Genomic DNA, 23,427 nt, shown 5'->3' on the forward strand with positions numbered 1-23,427 from the left:
TTTCCATTTTTATGGGGTTTTTTTAATGTTAAATATATCTCAAATATATTAAATGTGATTATTGTCAAACCAGAGTGTTTTCATAATGATGATTACATGGCATGTATTATGTAATCCAAATGTAGTTTATATTTCTTTGTTCTGGTGTATTTTGCCTTGTCCCAAAACCAGTTCAATGAAAAGGCACACTTTCAGTTTGACAGAAATATTTGCAAAAAATCTGGAAAATCTCAGAAGTTTAAATTGTTAACTTGAAAGCCATGGGACAAGGACATGGCAAATGTAATGAAAGAAAAGGAACAAAACAAATTAATTAAAAAAGAAAACAATACAAGAAAAAAAGCATTATTCAAGAATTCCCCCTCCCCACACCCACCCCAAAAAAGAATGCAAATTCAACAAAAAAAATGGTTTTATTCTCTTTTCTACACTTTAAAAACAAATGAGCTATTTATTTTTTTCTTAAAACAAGGGAGAGAAATTGAATTGATATAACTTAAAATCTCTGTTATTCCTTTGTGGACATCTATTGTTAAAAGTTTCCAATCTCTGTGTTTATGGTTGAAGATGTCATAATTTTGAACACTCAACAGAACTTACATATGTGTTTAAATGTGCACTTTTATCCAAACTTGATGTTGGGAAATAAATTACGAAATAGAAAAAGACCCCAACAAAATAGTTTCCACTTTGATTAAGGGAGAAGTTTTTTTGGTTGGGTATGAAAGTGCACAGTTACTTTCTTCAGTAAAATACATGTTTATTGAAATAGACTATAGCTTGTAGGGGTCATGTAAGTTCCCAGAAAGAATGTTGATTTAAGACATGTGTTATATAGGATTCCCACTGCGAGGTGTTCCAATCATCAAAAGTTAATGCTAATTTAATTTTTTTCTAATTATTGTGTAAAAATTAACTGCAAATTATCTCACTAGGATTTCTTTAAGATACAAGAAATTTTACATTTTTTTGCAAAAGAGATTAAGATTTCTTGTTTAATTTAGGGTTGGAAAACGTGTCTTTGTTGCGTCAAGACATATTAATGTTTATTTGACATTAGTTCCTGGTGCCAATTAAAAATGCTGATTTAGCATTTTTTTAATGCACCAAGTACTGTTTTATAAAAGTAATTGAGGGCCTCCCTAATGAACATGAATATTTATGTGGAAGGGCTTTCCTCATATTATGCAATATCAGTGGGTGTTGAAAAGCTGTGTTGCTAATTGAAAAAGTTTTATATGGAATAGGATACCTGCACTTTGCAGGGGAAAAGTGTGTATTTAGGTGAAATTAGAATGTGGGCTGATAAATTGACAATTTATTTACATATTAGGTTCAAATATTTTAAAAGGTTAAAGGGTTTTAGAGTTCATTGAATGAAGTCAGATGCTTCTCCATGAATATCATCAATGAAGTAATGTAATATTATACCTGTGTGTATATTTTTTGTTGAGTTTATTTTTAGATTCTTTTATGTAACAAGTTAAAGTCAAGTTGTTATCTTTCTTTTCCCACTTGTTTTAAAGTAATTGTGTTATGTTGTGTAAAACTTGACTCTTAAATTTGATTAACTCATAGTTCACGGTGTACAATTGGTGCATGTGCACTCTCTTTCTCAGAAGAGAAAATCCTGCTAGTTAAGTACTCTCCGAACATACTAGTTGTGTGTTCTTACAGTTTTTAGATCCTATAAAAAGTTTGTCATGTCTGTCAGGTTCTACTGCTGTTGTTCCTGATCATTAAAGAATGAGGAGTCTTGCTTTAAAAAAACCAATCGATTTGAAATCAATCACTTGCCACTTTTGTCTTTGACATTGCTTTCTTACATTTAAGGAGGTAGTCCTAGGGTAAGGGACAAAACTCTTACAAATCATTAGAACATTTGCCCATAGAGCAACTGGGATGTGTGCCCCAGGTGGTGGAATAGGGCACCCCTGGCGTGTTACATGCTGGGGTTGTCAGGCAATAATACGGAAAACCTGACCGCAAACCATAGTGGTGCACCGTGTTGGGAAAGATGCCACATTCCTCGCACGTTAAAGAACCCTACTGTGGTATTCTCTCGGAGTAGGAACCATAGGGCTCCGCCACAGGAGGCTAAATTGCTCGACCCTACCCACCTCTCCCTATTTCCAGTGGCAATCAAGATTTATCAACCCCATTGTCCTTGTGTCCCATCCCTTTTTCATTTCATCTTCATTTCATGTTCATTTTATCATCAATTTCATGTTCATTGTTGGAATATAGCTGAAATATTGCTGCTCGGACGTTAAACCCCAACAACAAAAAACATTTTTTATTAAATTGACTCCAGGTGAGAAATTCAGTAATCTAGTTTATATCTAACCTAACATGTCCTAATGTCTGTTATCCCTAGGTAAATGTTTGCTTTAAGACTTGACCATAATAAAAGAGAAAAATGGGAAGATTTGTCATGAGAGGACTCATTAATAAAATTCCTTTTTTATCAATTAAGTAGTAATAGAGTGACAGGAGGTGTAATCATATTTTTGCCATTACTTGTAATGCTAGTCTTTTCACATACAAATTGATGATCAAAGTATCTAATTAGATTAATGATTCAATGTACATGTATTTTCTGTCCAGGTCTGAAAGCATCTGAGAGTGAACTAGAGAAACTGAAATGTCCTAAGTGTGATTTCCAAGCATTCTACATGCAACAGTACCAGTCCCATATAGCAATCCATGCTGATGATCTACAGAAATGTAAATGTTGTAATTTTAACAGTTTTGACAGGGAGTCATTACTACAGCATTTTAAGGTATGTATCTGAATATCAATGAAAGGGTGCACTTGACTTTTATATGACTGAGTGTTCTTAAAATGAAAGGGTTCACCTGAATGGTACATGACTAAGTGTACAAACAGTGAAAGGGTACACTTGAATGGCACATAACTGAGTGTACTAACAATGAAAGGGTACACTTGACTGGTACATGACTGAATATACAATATACTAACAATGAAAGGGTTTACTTGAATGGCACGTGACCAAGGGTCCAGAAATTTTGACAGCCCATGATCAAACTTCAGCTGACGTTTTTGTCAGTCTTTTACATGCTCAGATCGAAAATAAACTTAAAAAACGTTTGTATGTACTTATTTTAAGATAAATATTGGAAAGTTTGTTATTTCATCACATACTCTGTCTTTTACAAAATATCAGAGCGAGTGAATGAGTTCGGTTTTGACCACAGGTGGACGTTCTAAAATGTAAACAAAACATCGTATCTCTCGGACTTTTTCATCACATAGGCAAACAGCCGAAAACTTCCGAGTGATGAAAAAAATGTTTATTATTTATAAAAGAAAATCGCGAACACATTTTGTATATTGATTTAAATGGTTTGTTGACTTCTGTGTTAAAACGATTCAATCGACAAATTAATATTTACAAACTACATGTACGACTGATTCGTAGTTTCAGTTCCATGTGCTTTCGTTATTACCTCGGCAGGTAAAAATCGGCAGGAAAATGGTGGACTTGTCAATTTTTTTTCCTAATTAATAAATGTATGAAGATTCTCAGAGTTACTTCAATTCATTCGTATAGGCAATGGTGCTGCATGTGTACCATTAATTCAATTATGCAATCAACTAATCAGTTACAGGTAAATCACAGTCACAGGTGGCTGCACATTGGCTAAAATTGACACACAACTCTCAATTAATTTCCAATAAACAATTAGGAGACTGGTAGACAGCATGTTTATACACTAATAAAACCATGCAGACTGTAATTTAGAAGGGTTGATTTTTTTTTATGTCTGATATTGGAAAATTGTCGTCAGTCATTTGCAAAATTTGTCGGTCAATGACCAGCATTTTTTACTATTTCCAGATCTATGCACGTGACTGAGTGTACTAACAATGAAAGGGTACACTTAACTGGCACATGACTAAATATACTAACAATGAAAAGGTACATTTGAATGGCACATGACTGAGTGTACTAACAATGAAAGGGTTCACTTGACTGGTACATGACTGAGTGTACTATCAATGAAAGGGTTCATTTGACTGGTACATGACTAAGTGTACTAGTTATCATTATCTGTCCTATGATTGTTAAAAATGGTTTTCTTCACGATGAGACTAGTTTACCCTTTCAGTGGAGGATTGGGGGCAACAGCCCCTTTTGTTTCACGTAATTTAAAAAGTTAAAAGAAATATTTAGCCATAGAACATTTGGGGAGGGGAATTGACACAAGTTTAAAAAATTTATATTAAACCTTATTAAAACAAAAGACAAGAAATACCTGACAGTAAACATGCTGGCTTTGGTCTATTAGTTATTGTAATTTAAGTCTAATGAAAATGTGTTATATTGAGATTTCACTACCACTGACCTAGATTTCTTTGTTCTGTTCTGAACAGCAATAAAAGAAGATATAGAAATTGCTTTTCTAAGCACATTGGTGCATTCAATTACATAGCTGAAAACTCTTGAGGAATTTATCTTGCAAGATCGGCAATCTGCTAGTGTCATTCTGCCGAAGTGTGTCAACAGTATCAAGTTAGCAGCAATATTTATAGTGCAGTAACTTCCTGCCGTGACTGATTCCATTCATAAAACAGATAGTTTTTGCAGTTGATTGACGGAGAGAAAAAACAGGGTTTAATCTTTCACTTTCATGGTTATTTGGCACTGGCTGATAATCCTAGCAGATTTATATACTTGTTACAAGGTGGCTTTGATAAACTTACTAATTCTTATTTATGTCTGGGAATTGTGCCGTACTTAAATGCAGATTAGCTATAAAACAGATTTTCTGAACATGTTTCAAGTGATGAAAACATGCCAGATTTTCCAAGGTTTCTGATGTGAAAATAAAGTTATAATGATAACCATTTATTTATTGCATGTCCTCAGAGATCTGTTATCAACACTTGAACCATGATGAAAGGACAAAACTATTTCTCACTTCCTGTGGACAATGACCATACCAAATGTCCACTTTGACTTAAGGGTGTTTTTTCCTTGAGATTTTTTAAGGTAAAGGTATTATTGCATTCAATACACTGTATGCTGAAATTGAAGTGACACAACTCTACTTATTAACCCCAAGAAGCTATTGAAGTCTTGATGTATTAAGTGCTTCCATACTTTAAGACCTTTTAGCAGATCCTATATGTGAGTTTCCTGTTTTGCTCTGAATATCATTGACATTGTATTATCATCCATGTCCCTATATGCATTCTTAAGTACATGTAGTATTTGGTAAAATATTGTTGACAAGATAGAGAACGATAAAAACTCATATAATACATTGTAATTTATATTCATGCATTTTCAAAAAAAATATATACGGTAAGTATGTTTAAGGTTACAATGGAAGTTAGGTAGGAAAAATCATTTATTGTTAAGAATTATTTTATAAAGGTACTTATGGGAAGGTTCTTGACTGCTCATGAAATAATAGTTCAGCAGCATTTCATTTAAAAAACTGTCAATAAAATGTGCTAGTTTAGATATGGTAACCTTGTACAATTTTTTTTTCTCTGACCTAAATCTTGAGGTAGGGATCTTTTAAAGAGAATTTTATGCCCCACCCATGAATACAGAGCATGTAGATTTTTGGTCAATGCACTTGATTTGGACTTCTTGATGAAGTGGTCATTTCAATAGGAAATTTGACATGTCAACATAGCCTGCAAATATGGTGAAGATATCAAATTTCACTTTGAAAAAAAAATTTTGGCCTGTGACCTTACTTAAGGATACCTAGGATAAGGGACATAACTCTTGAAATCAGTCATAAATTTGTACGTATTCAATTTCACCAATGCCTATCAAGCTTTTATTTGAAACAGAATGAAATCAGTCCAAGTTATTTTAATACTTACATGAGATTGATGTAAAAGAAGAATTAAGCACACTTTGATTTCAACAAAGTGATCCTTTAATTGCCTTTTATGTGTTACTTTGTCATACTATAAACATATCAAGTAGGTGCCATTTTATGGACCTAATTTGGGCATTATGTTGGACTGACCATTTTTCTAATTTTTACATTCTAATTTTTGTTTTTTTTGAAAATCCAACCAGATCAGCTTCGATATGTGCAAGTCTCACATGAATTCTGGGACACTTTACCAGCCTGTGATGCTGTTTTCTGTAGTTTTCACTTTTTGTCTTGTTTTAGGAAACCCATCCTCGATGTATATGTACAGTCTGTGATTTTATGGCAGAGCATGCCTATGTGATAAAAAGACATATGATGAGACACACTGGAGATGGGTGTACATGTGATATCTGTGGCAAGACTTACAAGGTATGAAGCGTGATCAAAATATTTTTTTATTTCCTATTAGAACTATACCAAATCCACTGTAGCAGAAAAACATCAGTTTTGTACTTACAAATTGTAAGCTTGGCAGGTTCCTAATGCTTCTGCAAAGAATTGTCATATAGTCAATTAAATAATAAATTTGCCTTTTACAAGTTGAGCTTTTGTTAAAATTTGTAAGTATATTTCCTTGAAGGTATGTGTGGTTTAAATTGATAGGTAGCAAAGCAGAGATGTTTGGAAAAGACATGCAAGATCACCATTAAATCTTAAAGGCTTACAAAACACAGGGTACTCTCTAGCCTACAATGTAGAATTAGACTGGCATTAAACAGGAAATCCTTGTCATCCCCTGATGTAAAAAGTAAACAAAAACACACTCATTCACCAGTCATTTGAGGAAGATGTTCAATTTAAGTCACTGCCACAACATATTTCACTGTAGATATAACTTAAGTTTTACTTCAAGTAAACAAGAGTATAAAAACTGGGCGGGGGAGGCTACATGGTGTACATCAAACTTTGCTTCCTCGTATAAGACTTAAAAAGAAACAGAAGATTTGCATCCTTAAGGGTAACCAAAGATGTCCCAAGTTTTTATGGAAGATGTCCAGAAATAAAACAATTAGGCCTAAGAAGTCTCAAGTGATTTCCTCTAATGCAAAGGAAATTTTGAAACGATAAAGGACAGTGGTATGAAACGAGCATGGTACTGCAGTAATACTTCTATGTGACTAATGCTCTAATTGTCACGACTTGTAAATCAGGTTACCAGTGGTTGACCTTGGACATATAGGCTATTGTATATAGTACAATGGACTTGATGTTTAGAGGTAGAACTTCTCAAATACCTCTTAGGATGTGCATAGATAACCATTTCTCTTCTATTATTTCACTTCTTATTGTGGGAAAATACTCTAGTTTTTGGGTCTTGTGACATGTATTGTTTCACATTTGCTGTACTTGGCTATCAATTATTGTGGTTTGGTGTCTTTCAGTGCTGGTAATCAGTATATATGTGCTTGTGTTTATATATGAAATGCATTATTAGAGGTTCACCGTACTTTATATCATTGTTCTAGATAATGATATCATATGTGTATATAGTTTGTGAAACTTTTAAAATTATCTAAGGATGGCTCAATAATTTTAGACCAAGTTATGGTCATTTGAAGCATTTAATGAATACTCATAAACTTTTCCAAGGTTGTTTATGCAAGCATAAACTGGTCAAAATTTAAAACCAATCCTTATAATTTAACTGCTAATCAATGCCAGTCCAAATTCAGATTTGATCCTTAATCAAGATGTTATTTAGTTTAGAAGTATTTGAAAGGCAGACTGCAGACCAATGGACTGTATAACTTTACTGAAAGGCAGACTGCAGACCAATGGACTGTATGACTTTACAGAAAGGCAGACTGCAGACCAATGGACTGTATGACTTTACAGAAAGGCAGACTGCAGACCAATGGACTGTATGACTTTACAGAAAGGCAGACTGCAGACCAATGGACTGTATGTGACTTTACAGAAAGGCAGACTGCAAACCAATGGACTGTATAACTTTACAGAAAGGCAGACTGCAAACCAATGGACTGTATAACTTTACAGAAAGGCAGACTGCAGACCAATGGACTGTATGACTTTACAGAAAGGCAGACTGCAGACCAAATGGACTGTATGTGACTTTACAGAAAGGCAGACTGCAGACCAATGGACTGTATGTGACTTTACAAAAAGGCAGACTGCAAACCAATGGACTGTATGACTTTACAGAAAGGCAGACTGCAAACCAATGGACTGTATAACTTTACAGAAAGGCAGACTGCAGACCAATGGACTGTATGACTTTACAGAAAGGCAGACTGCAGACCAAATGACTGTATGACTTTACAGAAAGGCAGACTGCAGACCAATGGACTGTATGACTTTACAGAAAGGCAGACTGCAGACCAAATGGACTGTATGTGACTTTACAGAAAGGCAGACTGCAGACCAATGGACTGTATGTGTCTTTACAGAAAGGCAGACTGCAGACCAATGGACTGTATGACTTTACAACACCAAGTTATTTTAATACAAAATAACCTATAAATTGAACTAATCAATCAGAATTAGGCTTATAACACATCCAATTAAAGGATTAAGTTTTGTTTTGGCCAGTCTCTATCTTATGATCACAATTTCAGCAATTTTGTTTAGTACTTTATGCTCTGTTAAGTTTAAGCTAGAGACCTTTGGTGATTGGTCTTTTAAGTTCAGGTATAGGTGCACTTAAGAATTTTGAAAATAAAGAAGTAAGTGATAGTTCAAATGATAGTGACCTAAAATCTTTCAGAAAGTCACATTTATGTTAAAAATACTACCAGTAATAAAAGATGTATCTAAAATTGTGAAAGTAATGAAATGTGTCTCGGCAGTTGAGTTCTACTGAAAACACATTTCTCTCTGTTTTTTTGGTTTTTTTTCAATATTGATCATAAACCAGTCAATTTGTTCCTACCCTTTCCAAACCCCATTGGGTTCAAATTACCAATGTGACAAATTGGATATATTTATACTAAGAAGAAAAATGACAAAAAAAACATGTCCTTTTCATCCTCTTCATGATTCTTAGATTGGCTTGTACCTATATTCTGTAGTGTATTAAGTAGTTATACATGTACCAATAAAACTGACTTATGTGTTCTCAAGAAAGACCACATTTTCTGTGACCCATATTTCAGCACTTACAAGGTAGAAAAGTTAAGCTTGGACAAATTCTGAGCAATTCTTTCAGTCTCTGTTGTGTAATGCAGCACAATTACTGCACATTGAACACACATACAGTTGACTAGTGTAGGAGTACAGAAATCGGATATAGGCTCATTTCATATTGGGTAACACCAACCAGCACATGCAAATATATCTACTTAAAACTCCAAAGCATTTTCCGTGATTTTATTGACCTACTTATCGGATAAAAACAATAACAACAAACTGTAGGTGGAAAAGACCACTTGATGTACCGGTGTAGGAAATATTAAAGGACACTTGTACAGGATAAAGATCGAGGTCCATGTGATTATTGTGGGCACAATTGTTGCTGATTTGACAGTTGTTGGAAACATGTGGTCAGATTGGTGGCGTAGAAATTGATAGAATACATGCCAAAACTGTTCAAAATACATATAGACTCATTTGTATCTCTACAATTTTATCTCTTAACTTATCCAGTTAACTACCTAAAGAAGTTCACCAGGTCTTTGTCATTTAATCAAGGGAAAACAAACTTTATGCCCTGAACATCATCGTTGTATGTGCTGTTAAATGCTCAACAACAACTTTCAAGTGGGTATACGACGTAAATTTAGAATATAATGCTTAGTTCCAAAAAAAATGTAGAACCCTTTTGAATGCCAACGTCATTAGATGTTTTACACAACCAAGTAATGTCACTTTTCCCCTTGTCGTGTCAAGGGTGATAGTTATGAGGATTATTAAACCCTGCGCAACGAAGTTGGGAGGGTATAATGTTTTTGACCTGTCCGTCAGTTCATCTTCAGTTTTCCGGACTTTTATTTTAAACACTTGCAGATATTGACATGATTTTTAGTATTTAAGTTCACCATGATAAGTTACAGGTGATGTGTGATTTGTTCTGCTCCAACGATTTTTACCAAAATTACTGGCCTTGAACATAGCAAAATTTACAGAAATAACAGTTTTCCGGACTTTTTTTTAAATGCTTGCAGATATTGACACTATATTTAGTATTTAAGTTCACCATGATCAGTTACAGTTCAAGTGTTTGTTTTGTTCCGCCCACGATGATTTTTACTGAAATTACGGGCTTGAACTTAGCAAAATTCACAGAAATAACTGTTTTCCGGACTTCTTTTTCTAATTGCTTGCAGATATTGACATGATATTTAGTATATAAATTCACCATGATAAGTTACAGGACAAGGTTGTGTTTGGTTTTGTTTGATGTTTTTTACCGAAATTACAAGCCTTGAACTTAGCTCAATTCACAGAAAAAAATTACCGTTTTTTGGAATTTTTTTCTAAAGCTTGCAAATTATGATATGATTTTTGGTATGTAAGATCACCATGATGAGTTACAGGTCAAGTGTACGTTTTGTACTGCTATGATGATATTTACTTTGGACTAATTAAAACTCAAAGAAATCACAGTCTGGGGTTTGAAACTACCATTCTGAGTAACAGGATTTAATTAGAGGATAAAGAAAAAATCATTTTCAAAAATCTTTTTTAAATATTATTTTGTTGCAATCTTTTCTAATTCCTGAATAAACACTCTAATTTCTTTTTTTATCGCGTCCATCTACATGTATTGCTCTTATGAACAAATTTACTTGAGTATCCAACATTGGGCCGCAAGGTTCTGTAATTGGAGTTGAAAGGTTTTACTCATGCTTTCCCACATTCTCTAACTTCAGGAAATATTTTGGGAACTTTTGAAGGATATCCTGGCTTTGAAATAATGGGAAGCACTTTTAGGAATGTTGTCAGGCAAAGTGTATCTCAAGTATTTTTTTTGTAAAATCATTAATATAGTTTCAGGAAAGGATTTCTCAATGGGAAGTATTATTTTTTTAATTATGAGGTTTTGACCAAAATGTTGTGTAAAGCTATTTTATCATAAAGTAATCATCGGAGCTGAATGAGGATATCCTTTTCTTAAGATGGGAAAGAAAGTTTACTTTGTTTTCCCCAAAGATAGAGTCAGCTATTCTGTTAGGAAAAAGAGCTGACTCAATAGTTTTCCATATAACCCAGAAAAAAAAAGGGTGTTATGAAAATACAGTTCCACTACAACTTTAGCTATAGCCAGTATATATTTGTGTCTATCCTGACCATTAAGTTTCATAAGTATGAATCTTGAAAACTCTTAATTGGAATGATTTAAAATTTTGCATAATGCTTTAAAATGATAGACTGTACAATTCCTACAATTTTGGTCTCCGTCACACGTCACCTATCTGCAATGCATCTTTGATTTTTATGCTTAAAACCCTGCCAGAGAACTATTAGAATATTAGGCTGCAGTTTCATTATTGCTTCACCATTAACAGTGGTGTTTTGGTCATGTCATATCTTATGACATTAATGCTTAAATATTTTGATGAATCAGACCAGGCCACCATATCCATGTGGACACATTTTGTTCAATTTGAACTGTTTTAATAGGAAGTAATTAATTAGATATACAGTAAAATTAAAAGTCAAAGAATTTGTTAATTTGAAATCCTGATGAGGAAAAATGTCCATTATCTGGCATTATACACATCAAGAAGTATTTTCAAGTGTTGCATGTTCCAAAGACTGCAAATTACCAAACAATAACATCAACAGAAAAATTAAGTATGTGTACATGTATAAACTGTTTGAAAACCACGACATCTTTAACCTCTGGCTCTGAATTCTTGATGAGGACTGATATAATATGTACCTGTATACAGTATTGAGTAGTGCATCTAATTGACAAGTACCGGAATTGAGTTGTTCTACTTGATTTCAAAGGAATGGTTAATAGAAAATAGGTTTCTCGTCTCCCACATCAAATTTTGGCCATCATTCAGAAAAATTGAAGGGTAGGTCAAATGTTTTTATCAGTTGTAATACTTCAACAATTACCACTGATTTAAAATAAAAAGGAAACAAGTAGATGGACGTGCAATACTTGCAAGGTGAAACAGTACGTCAATTAGAAACATTCCAAAGTTCTCTGTTAAATACACCACCTTTGTGTAAATGATTATACAATCGGATACCTGGCCATAAAGGTGTACTCTATTCAGTGATCTAGAACCAGAGGTTGCAGTTGGAGGTTAATATTACCACCTCTGTGGTTACACAATTTCCTACCTGGCTGAATTTGTGTGCTAATTATATGATCCATAGCATATAAGGTTTTTTCTGAGGTTAATATTCTATCATCTTTTGATATAACTATCAATTTTGATATCTTCTCATGATCTTATGTATATATTAACATGGATATCAAAGGTTTTAAAGTTTTATTGCTGCAAAAAATCTTTTATTCTGTCTAAAATATAGAACAAAGTATTCCTGTGTGAATCAATCTTAGCGATATCTCACGTACACCATCTATGATACTCTGACAGTTGGATTAACTTCAAAGTAGACTCGTCACATGCATTTAGGGAAAATCATCATAATAGATTAAAGTTGTGAGAAAGGTTGTTATGACTGTTGTGTTTACAGATGCAGATAAGGTTACTACCCTTTGAATGAATATTTTTTTGTTTTGGAAACTTTGGTCCAAGTCTTTTTGGAGGCAGTGTCAGTGGGGGAGAATCTTCCACACAAACCGTTCCTAAGGTTAACAGGTATGGAGACAGTGTCAGTGAGGGAGAATCTTCCACACAAACTGTTTCTTAGGTTAAAGGGTGTGGAGACAGTGTATTTGAGGAGAATCTTCCACACAAACAGTTTCTTAGGTTAACAGGAATGGAGACAGTGTCAGTGGGGGAGAATCTTCCACACAAACTGTTTCTTAGGTTAACAGGAATGGAGACAGTGTCAGTGGGAGAGAATCTTCCACACAAACTGTTCCTAAGGTTAACAGGTATGGAGACAGTGTCAATGTGGGGAGAATCTCCCACATGAACTGTTCCTATGGTTAATAGGTATGGAGACAGTGTCAATGGGGGGAGAATCTCCCACATGAACTGTTCCAAAGGTTAATAGGTATGGAGACAGTGTCAATGGGGGGAGAATCTCCCACATGAACTGTTCCAAAGGTTAACAGGTATGAAGTTGTCTTGTAGGGATATTGGCCATTGTTTTGTCACCAATAGTTCAATTTAAGTTATTACTACAACGGGACAATCGTCTGGTCTAATTATTTAATAAGATGGGATGGTATTATTCTTTAGTCAATACTCTTGCTGTGGTTAAGATTCTAACCCAACTGAGAGTGCAAGGCCTGGATATCTCAGTCACCTTAGAGTAAGTTTATAAGCTCTCTAGGAAGGCTTATCCTAATTATCTTACCTGATACCTTAGGTGCCTGAGATTCCTAGTCTTGTATGTTCAAGCAGTGATTGATTCCTTTTTCTTTTTTTTTGCAATAATCAATTTTTTGGTGATAAATACTGGGTAAACTAAGCATCCGTACATTTTAATTTTTTTTTTTTTTTTTGCTTCCGATTTTTCTTAGTATTGGAGATCTTTTTCATCGCAAATAATAATAACCAAAGATGGCTGAGTAACTTCAGCCACATTTATATATCAACAGAAAATTAATAGGATATGCTCTTACTGGTACTCCTCCATATTGGGAGTGTGGTAATTGCTGTTACCACACCCCCGTTTGTCACCTGTGATGAATTATTTGCCATAAGACATTAAACCATAATAATCAATCAATCAATCTTGTGTTCCAGGCATTGTTATGTCCTTTGAATTCCCATTATTTGTAGGTCTTGCTACTACTTTGTCAGGTTTTATAAACTTTTATATTCTTTCAGGATCAGTATATTCTTAAAATGCATGTCAAAATGGTCCATATGCCAGCTGATGTGTTGTTTGAGTGTACAGTGTGTTTCAAGAAGTTTACAAGGAAAGCCCATCTAAAGCGACATTTACGGATTCATGAGGCCGAGAAACCTTTCAAATGTCCACATTGTGAATACAGGTATAGTGAACACATATTTGATTGTCTGTTACATTGTATGTCGTATATAGTAATGGAATTGTATATTATTTTGAAATGTTTTTTATACTCCTGATTTTAAAGCTTGTACTGTAGTTGAGTGCTAAAAATTATTTTTGTACCTATAATTAAAGAGGAGTCAACCTCATCAAGTTGTTTGGTGCAGCAGTTCTCTTGTCAGAAAAAATAGCAGCTTAAATACTGGAAAAAAGTATTTTTTAATGGAAATGAGGATATCCATTGCATACATGAGCTTTGCTCAGTTTTCCAGTGGTCTTTTGGTATGGTCATATTTATAAGGCTTATTTGTTACATTCACTTCATTAAGATAGGATTGTATTGCAAAAAATTGCAATGGACCGTAATTATTATCTAAGTCAAGATTTTTTCTCCATTTGTACTATATTTTGACCCAATTCCAACAGTCTGTGATGGTACAAATTTTAGTTTCTCACACTAAATAACAAACTAATCTTTTTTATTGATAACTTTCAGTAGTCCTTTTAGAACTTGGTACTGTGTATGAGATTTTAGGATGAGTAGGTTATATTTACAGTACTTGTATCTCAGCAAGTAGATCCCTCTCTGATAGCCGAATATCCAAACCCTAGGCTATATATGGTGGTTAAATTATGTCATCTCCTATCTGTTTCTCTAATGTTTGTCAAAATAATGTCTTGCAAAGTATGCATTGCCACACCTTACTTTAAACAGATTAGTTATCTTGTTAGTAGCTTTTTTTTTCTTCTTTTTTTTTACATTTTCATATTTATGCAATATTCAAGGTGTTAGAGAATTTATAGAAATCTGTTTTACTGGTAATGTTATGCAACTATGTGATAATTTTATCATGAAGGTTAAAAATAGGTGGTCCTAAAATTAATTTTACATGTACAAATATGAAATGGATACACAACATACATTCCTGTGAGTTATAATACCTTAAAATGTATACAAGTATAGTTATATATCCTTAAATGGTATGAGTGAGCTCATTACATCAAGGAATATCTCATGAGGAATCAATATTTTCTCTGAGGTTGAGTTATTTCCCCTTGTCCATTTTTGACTACAGCATGAGTCAGTTTTAACAATGAATATGATGCAAATTTTGACATTAAATACATTTTGCCTGTGTTCTCTCTGAACTAACAATCAATTTTTACACTAAAATATGCCTAGATTTTTGCATTTGCCTTGGAGGTAACATAACTCTGGGTACTCAATTAATGCTCTTTCTAGCAATGTGCCATTAATTTCTACAGGGATTGCATCTTCTTAAAGAAAAAAGAAATCCCAAGAATTGAGTATATCTTTTCAAGACTCAAATAAAAATGCTAAATTTTCATTTCTTATGTTGTGCACAGAAAGTGAAACATAACATAACTAGTACTTATTCAAACCAAGATGAAACAGTTGTTGCTATATAATGAAGAATTCTGAAATTTAGCTTATCCCTCCCTGATTAGCTTTATCCTTTATAAGTACCCTTGTAACCAGTCCTTTGTTTAGTGTCACATTCACATTATACCAGTAAATAGGTCAATGGATTATTGATAATAAAGCTGTGCGATCCAGGAAATATTTTATGTCCATTCAGCAGTTTATGTTAATGAAGTGGCTCTTGAAATAAGTATACATGTTGATATTTGAAGTGGCATAAGGTACTACAATCACATTGCATATTCCTGAGCGGGTGTACGTCAAAACATGGATGCTATAAAAATATAGTGCATTTTCTTTTTGCCTTTCTACAAACTAATGTTTTATCAAAAGATATGAACATTGACTTATAAATTAGAGCAAACATCACACTGTAAGATGAAAAACTTTTTTAAAAGAAAATCTAACATAATAACATAAAAATGTTCCACTTAAAAAAGGTTTTATTTTTATGAGTGCAAAACAAAAGTGAAAGTAGAGAAATTGACTATTTATAGTTCAAGACTACTTTTCTGTCCAATCTTTGTGGACTCACCCTATTTCTTTGCAGGAAATTATTTTTGTCACATATCCTTAGAAATGCTACATAAGTGAAAGTTTTATTGAATCAATTTACACATTTTTTTTTAAATCCTAAAAATATGCACTTCACTATAGAAGTCTATGGGAAAATTAATATGATACCGAGACCATAAATTATATCTGCGTTAGAGTTATTCCCCTTTGAGCAGGTTTGGTTGATATCAAATGGAATGTAAATTATTTTCTTTTAGCTGAAAAGCTAGTTCTATTTAATTTAGATATGACTAGAATGTTTATCAAATATCATTTCGTTGTAACTGTGAGATTCATTTTGGACCATATTTTCATTGTTATTAAATAGACAATGTATTTTAATTACTGGTACTATCTGGGTATCCTCATGTTTGGTCCAATACACTTTCATTGATTTGATATCTTTATTTCTTTTGTATTGTATGCTTACTGAAATCTAACAGTCCTTTAGTTTTTACAGAAGATTCATTAGTTCGGCTATGGATGAAAATTTATTTTCATTAACCAGTTAGACAGGAAAATCTTTCATTTTTACATGTTGATGAAAACTTACAATTTATGTTTAAATGCCTTGTGAAATGCATATGACATCTAGATTCAGGAAGTTTTATTTTGGAGTTGAATCTCTTATATTGTAATTAACCTTTCTTCACTAAAATGGTCCATTTGTAAAGTATGTAGTCTTGATGAAGTGAAGGAACTGTATGCTTTACAATCATTGGAGAATTTTAACTTCTATAGAGTTGGCATTGAAAAGTATAAATTAATGGACCCTTACTATGAATTTGTTACTTTGTTTGGTATTTATTAAATGAGGCAGCAATCTTTTTCATACTGCATAAAGTTTTAATTTTATTTTATACAAATTTTATAGCAGAAGTTTTGATTTATTTTGATAAGGTATCCAACAGTTGTTAATAAAGAAAGCAGGTCTTAACCTTGGCCACTTAATCAAAGTTACATCAAATATTCTTAATAATTCATAAAATTGAAAGTTTAGCATTTTTGTTGTATATTGATTTTATTAGTGAAAAGAATATTTCAAGAAACATTGATGTTAAAAATCATTTTAAAGAATTTATCTTGCAATGTTTATGGAACTTGTTATGTATGTCTACTATGCATTAAAGTTTATTTATTTTTTTCAATACTTATGATAGATATGATTGTTTACTTTCTAAAGACCTTGGAGAATGAAATGAATGAATACCAGAAATCAATATGATTATGTCTTTTGAGGCTTTTGTCACAAAAATTCAATGCCAAATAGATCAAAAAGAAATTTCTGTTATATTGAGATTGGATGAAAAATTGCTTCAATTGAAATTTATTTTGTCCATTTTAGAATTTTGAAAATTCATATTTCTTTCAGCTTTTCAATATTGAATGTGTATTGAATAGATAATATATATTTGGTTCGGGAAAATGTTTTATGAATACACATCCTCTGCAGTAGATATATATTTTTTGAAAGTAGGTAATATGCTTCATTTAATTTTGCTCCAGAATTTATTTTTTCACAGGAATAGATATAATACACCTTGTCTATACATTGAAAGGCTTCTTTGTATTCCATAGTTCAGTAGTAGGAGTATATTTTGTCCTTAGACCAAGATTTGAATGGCTTCATGCATTTTGCTGTTGGCCAAAGTCAGTGGGTTTCTGTCAATAGATGAAGGGGTATAATTTAATGCATACAGATTTCAGTCCCTTTATTTCTTCTAGTTTGTATTGAAATAATAATCTCATTATCTACCTTAGGATGACCTGAGACAATAACAGTATCACACTTTTTGACAAGCCTCTTTTCTGCTAGTTGCTATGGAATTGTCTTATTAACTGTTGTAGGTGGATGAACTTGTTATCAATTTTAACATGATTTTTAACAAAGAAAATCACTAGCTTTCAACCAGAAAAATGTTAGAGGGTATCTGAGGTCACACTTGCCCTTCAATAAATACAGGAAAATAGGGATCGTATTACATCCCTGGCCACAAAAGCTAATGACCACCCTCCCAAGTTAAGCTGTTAGCATGGATATTATCATCAACTGGCCACAGTGCTCATCTCTTACATGGGAAAATTACAACTTCACATGAAAATGGCTTATTAATTATAATACCAGCCAAATTAAAACAGGTTTTCACCACTGACAAGATCAGTGCAAATAGAAAAGGTTATTTTGAGGTTAAAAAGACATTAATAATATAGCCTCTGTCAGCAAACCAAGGGATTTAACAAAAGAAAAGGAACAGTTTCAGTCAATATCTATGAAAATATTTTTTGTTAGGATTTACAAATGTGATAATCATCTAAAAGCAAACAACAAACAAAGGCCACACATAGAAATCACCTTGTTAGCCCACAAGTAGCCATATTGAATTAAAAATAAACAAAGTATTGAAATGTAATTCCTGAACAGGTAACAGCCCAAAAGGTAAATATATTAGGTATGTTACAATTAGGATGAGAATCCTTAGAAAAAAGGTTAAAGTTAGACCAACACTTGATTGTATCTTAAACCAACGCATTAGGACTGTAAAGGTGAAAAAAAAGGAATGTATATGCTTACAAAATATACATATTTGTCAATTGAAGTATCTGATCAATGTATGAAGGGCAAACTCAATGACAAAAGCTGATTATAAGTCCTCAAGTTCCCATAGAACATTTTCTATGAGTGGCCCACTGTTGATCAATGAGTTTATAATTAATCGTGCTCCTCCAGAAAATACTGGATTTTTTTTATAGAATTAAATTTTTAGGGACATTTTAAGATTTGGGTCATTCAAAAAGAGGTAGTTGGTCCCCCTGAAACTTATCCTGAGTTCAAGAAGTGGTATAATGTCTAAAACACTGGGGGTACACTTAACATAAAGAACTTTAACTGAATACATCTTTGGTCTCTGGTGCTGTTAATTTTATGATCCTGATATATCAAGGACATACTTTACCCATTGAAATATGGATATGATTTATGGAATACACTATTATGTATATAAGGCCTGGGATATCTTGTTCAGGTTGGAAAGATGTTCTTTTAACCTGTTTGCTAAACTGTTAGGAAAACAATGTCAGTTGTATATGAGTACTGAATAACTGGGAAGAGACTCATCAAATTGATTGTCACTTAGTTATCTTGGCATTCAATTTCTGGTCCATTAATGCATGTCTCCTATAATATTGAACACTTAATGAACTGCATTGACAGTGTATTAAACACTGATAAATTTTGATTATTTAAAATGGTCAGATGTTCCCACTTGCTGGCTGTAAATGTTGATCACCTGTTATTAAGCCTAATGGGTACCCCTGGGTAGCACTGAATATTTTACCAACACTATAAAGTGCATAATTAGATGCTATAACTTGCATTGACACTTGACACTTTCTTTGTCCATGTATTAAAAGGGAAACACATGTGTTGCATTAGAGAACTGTTGGAATTAGATGAAGGCAGGGATTCCCAAGGTCTTTTTAATCATTCCTGACATGTTGACCAGTTTCTATATTATGGACTAATACTGGACACTGTTCCATGTCTCACATGAGGTCAAATGGCTTCATGGACTCGTCTTGCTGACATTTGGCCCAATAAGTAGTGTTTATGAACTTCAACTAAGTGAACTGCATTGGAATGAAATTTTGGGTTTTGTTTTGAAAATCTAAATTTAGTTGTTTAATGTTAAACCCCAATCCTAAAAAGAATTGCTTTAACACTTAGATAAGACTTGATAAACTAAGTATATAAATTAGGTATTAATAATGCCCAAAATGAAAGACTTAGATTTGATGTACCCATTGTCAGGTTTATATTTTTCAATATCTTAGAATGGAAAACAGCTAGTTGAGGCTCAATCATATGGTTATTGCTTTAGTTTTCCATTTGGACATTCTGATTTAATTCTTAAAAGTGTATTTTTGTGGGTTTTTTATTTTTTGTCCCTCACAAGGGGACATGGAAATGCCGGGCCTCCGTCTGTCTGTCCACATTTTCCACTTTTTTTTTCTTATGCTTTTACCAAATAAGTTTGTTTTTGGTATGTGGCCTTATGAAGTGTTACAGATTAAGTTCCACTTTGGTTACAGTTGAATGATTTTTATCGAAGTTACGGCCCTTGGACTTAAAAAATCTCATTGAATTTACAGCTTTCCGCACTTTTTTTTTTGTAATGCTTTCACCAATTGATTTTAAATTTTGTATGTAGTCTAACTATGAGAAGTTACAGATTAAGTATGACCGGTTACTGTTGAATGATTTTTTACCGAAGTTACGGGCCTTGGACTTAGAAAATTTTAGGGAATTTACAGTTTTTCTCACTTTTTTTTGTAATGCTTTCACCAATTGATTTTAAATTTTGTATGTAATCTAACTATGAGAAGTTACAGATTAGATTTGACTTTGGTTACGGGTGAATGATTTTTTCCGAAGTTACGAGATTTGGACTTAGAAAATTTCAGTGAATTTACAGTTTTTCTCACTTTTTTTGTAATGCTTTTACCTATTGATTTTAGATTTTGTATGTAGTCTTACCATGAGAAGTTACAGATTAATGTCGACTTTGGTTTCGGTTGAATGATTTTTACCGAAGTTACGGCCCTTGGACTTAGAAAATTTCAGTGAATTTAAAGTTTTCCTCACTTTTTTCTTCGCGGGGAAAATTGGAACGCTGTTCCTCTATTTGTCTTGTTCTTGCTTGTGTGTTATGTTGGTTCTTTAATTGGTGACCCATTTTGTCAAGATAAATCAAGGTTGGGACTTTCATAGAACTGTAAAAGATTAAGCAAATAAGTAAGATCCTGGTCAAAGGACTTAGACTAAACTCTGCTTTCTATTTATAGACAACTTTTATCCATTGTTAATACAACCAAACTTTTGCAACCATTTATGGATATAATGAATCAAGTCTTCACCTGTGATTTGAGTGGGGTTTTTTTTAAGGCTTTTCTAGTGTTTTCCAATATCTAGTAATATAATTTATATGTAAGCTGGTTAGTTTGATCCTGACTAAAAACTTAAATAGATTCTAGATGAGCAAAAAGGGTGCATATTAATGATTAGAGATCAGGATGGCCTGAAGTTCAAATTCTTACTTTTGTGTGCAGGTTTATTACAACAATAATATCCAGTACATTTAAGCAGAAAATCTCCCGTTCTAGCGTATGAAAATATTGCCAATGGATGTTCAACTACAATCAATCAATCAATCAATTTAGAGACGTTAATTGGTTTAAATATATGCCCAGTTTATTGAGGTTTCACTGTAGAAGATAAAATCTTGATACATATTCTTTACATATGTTTAATCCATTTATAATAACTTTCTCTGACCACTGACCGAATTATTGACCTCTATAATCTGACCATCTAATCATTTGTGTCAAGAATGCATTTTTTATACAATTTTCATCTGTTGCCCAGTCTGTTATATTCAGCTGGGAAAATGCAGCATTTTATTAGAAACACTGCTAGATATGTATAAATCTTAGAGAAAAAATACAATTAATGGTTATATAGATTAAGCCTTCATCAACTGAACAATGAAAAGGTTCTTCAGTTTCATGAAAAGCCTACTGTGTACACTACTGTAATGCTGACAACTTTTTGAGAAAAATCAGATCATACATGATTTTAAAAATATCACATGTAAAATTCACATTATTTACAATACTGTAGTCACTGTAAAAGTACAAGATGTTTGTGAGGAGCACATCATGTAAGTAATCTTTGATGAGCCACTTGTACTAATGGGCATCAATAATCTATCTATTGTATATATCCTGTATTGCCTTGGTGGTCAACATTAAACACCTCCTCACTTCCATGTAAACAATCAATGCACGTTCTCCTTTCATCTACCCATAATAACATCCAGGTACAAAGTATTCATATGTTCAGGTCATAATCATGTTGCCTATCTGTCAATACCATAATAAAACTCTGCCACACAGAAGTTCTCATGTTCTTGGCTTGTAGCAGCTGTATGATAGCAAAGCTACTGCACTTGTTCCAAGGGAAACCAACCTGAAGTTTCATCTAAACCAAGACAAAGGTTCGAATGGGAAATTTAGAAGGTCCAGAATGTATAAAGGATATTGGAGTGTTAAAATATCTATGGATTTTTTATGACTCTAGAATGCTGTATCTTGATGTTGGCATCCATTGCTCAGTTTTCTTTTTCTGATTATTTTAACTGATCTTTTCTCCACAAAAATGTAAATGGTATCAGCTTGCCATTGCATAACTGCATTGTAAGATATTTTTTGAAGGATTCAGATAAAATGTAATTACTTATGAAACTTCTCTACTCTCCACGGTTTCAAGGTTCATTTTTTTTAAGTTTCAGAAATTGAGTATCCCAGACAGTGAACCTAACTGTATACGTTTTGTTTTGATCTAGTTTGTCGGTCTGTATGTCTAATTGCCTGTTCGGTTGCCCATCCCAAATGAAACCACACACAATTAAATAATGTTATATTGCACATACCCTTAGCTAGTGGAGGTCGAGGGGTTTTGTCTAACCACACCCCCCTACCCACATTGGAAACCAACAAGCACTATTAAACTTGGCATTCAGATTGAAGTCTGATTATTAAAGTCGAGACTCGCGAGTCAGTGTAACCCCCTCACAAATTCCTGCCAACAGGCATGTTGCATGACACATATCAGTGTTTTTTATGCCCCCGCAACGATAAGTTGGGGGGCATATTGTTTTACCCCTGTCCGTCCCATAAGTTTTCTGCACTTTTTTTGAAAATCCTTTAAAGATATTGAACTGCTTTTTTGTATGTGAGTATTTCATGATTAGTTACAGATTGAGTTAAAGTTTAGTTCCGCTACGCTGAGTTTTACCAAAATTATGGGCCCTGGACTTTAAAAATTCCATGGAAATCACAATTTTTTGCACTTTTTTTGTAAACCCTTGGAGATATTGAACTGCTTTTTGGTATGTGAGTCTGTCATGATTAGTTACAAATCTAGTATAAGTTTCATTCTTCTGTGCTGAGTTTTACCAAAATAATGGGCCCTGCACTTTAAAAATTATATTGAAATAATAGTTTTTCGCTTTTTTTTTGGTAAATGCTTGAAGATATTTGACTGGTTTTTAGTATGTGAGTCTGTCATGATTAGTTACAGATTGAGTTCAAGTTTTGTTCAGCTATGCTGAGTTTTACTCAAAACCACATGCAGGGGCATCATTTGTGTCTCACAGACACAGTAACACATCTGACAAAGTGCTGTTTACAATTATGAGTTATGATATAGCTGTATCAAGGTTAAATGCGGGGGCATCACTTTATCTATTTTTTTTTTTATTTGATTATACTGGTTTCCCACAGCAAAAAAAAAAGTTTTCAACATTACTTGGTATCAAATACAAGCTGTAGTTTGTCCTATCTTGTATTTGACTTATCTGTTTTATAAAGGA

General features: G+C 33.2%; 1 protein-coding gene across 4 annotated transcripts in view; it reads left to right on the forward strand.

The window, feature by feature from the left end:
* Nucleotides 1–23,427, forward strand: part of LOC148614382 (uncharacterized) — a 115,848-nt gene that overhangs the window by 32,585 nt on the left and 59,836 nt on the right. For all 4 annotated transcript variants that reach the window (XM_088588517.1, XM_088588514.1, XM_088588515.1 and 1 more), the window contains exons 13-15: nt 2,608–2,783; nt 6,169–6,297; nt 13,815–13,981. In XM_088588517.1, coding sequence (XP_088444643.1) covers nt 2,608–2,783; nt 6,169–6,297; nt 13,815–13,981 — 472 coding nt within the window. The remainder of the gene's footprint in view (nt 1–2,607; nt 2,784–6,168; nt 6,298–13,814; nt 13,982–23,427) is intronic.

The sequence above is a fragment of the Perna viridis genome, chromosome 6, assembly GCF_037379345.1.
Source record: "Perna viridis isolate PV_CMFRI_1.1 ecotype Kerala chromosome 6, ASM3737934v1, whole genome shotgun sequence".
Lineage (NCBI taxonomy): Eukaryota > Metazoa > Mollusca > Bivalvia > Mytilida > Mytilidae > Perna > Perna viridis.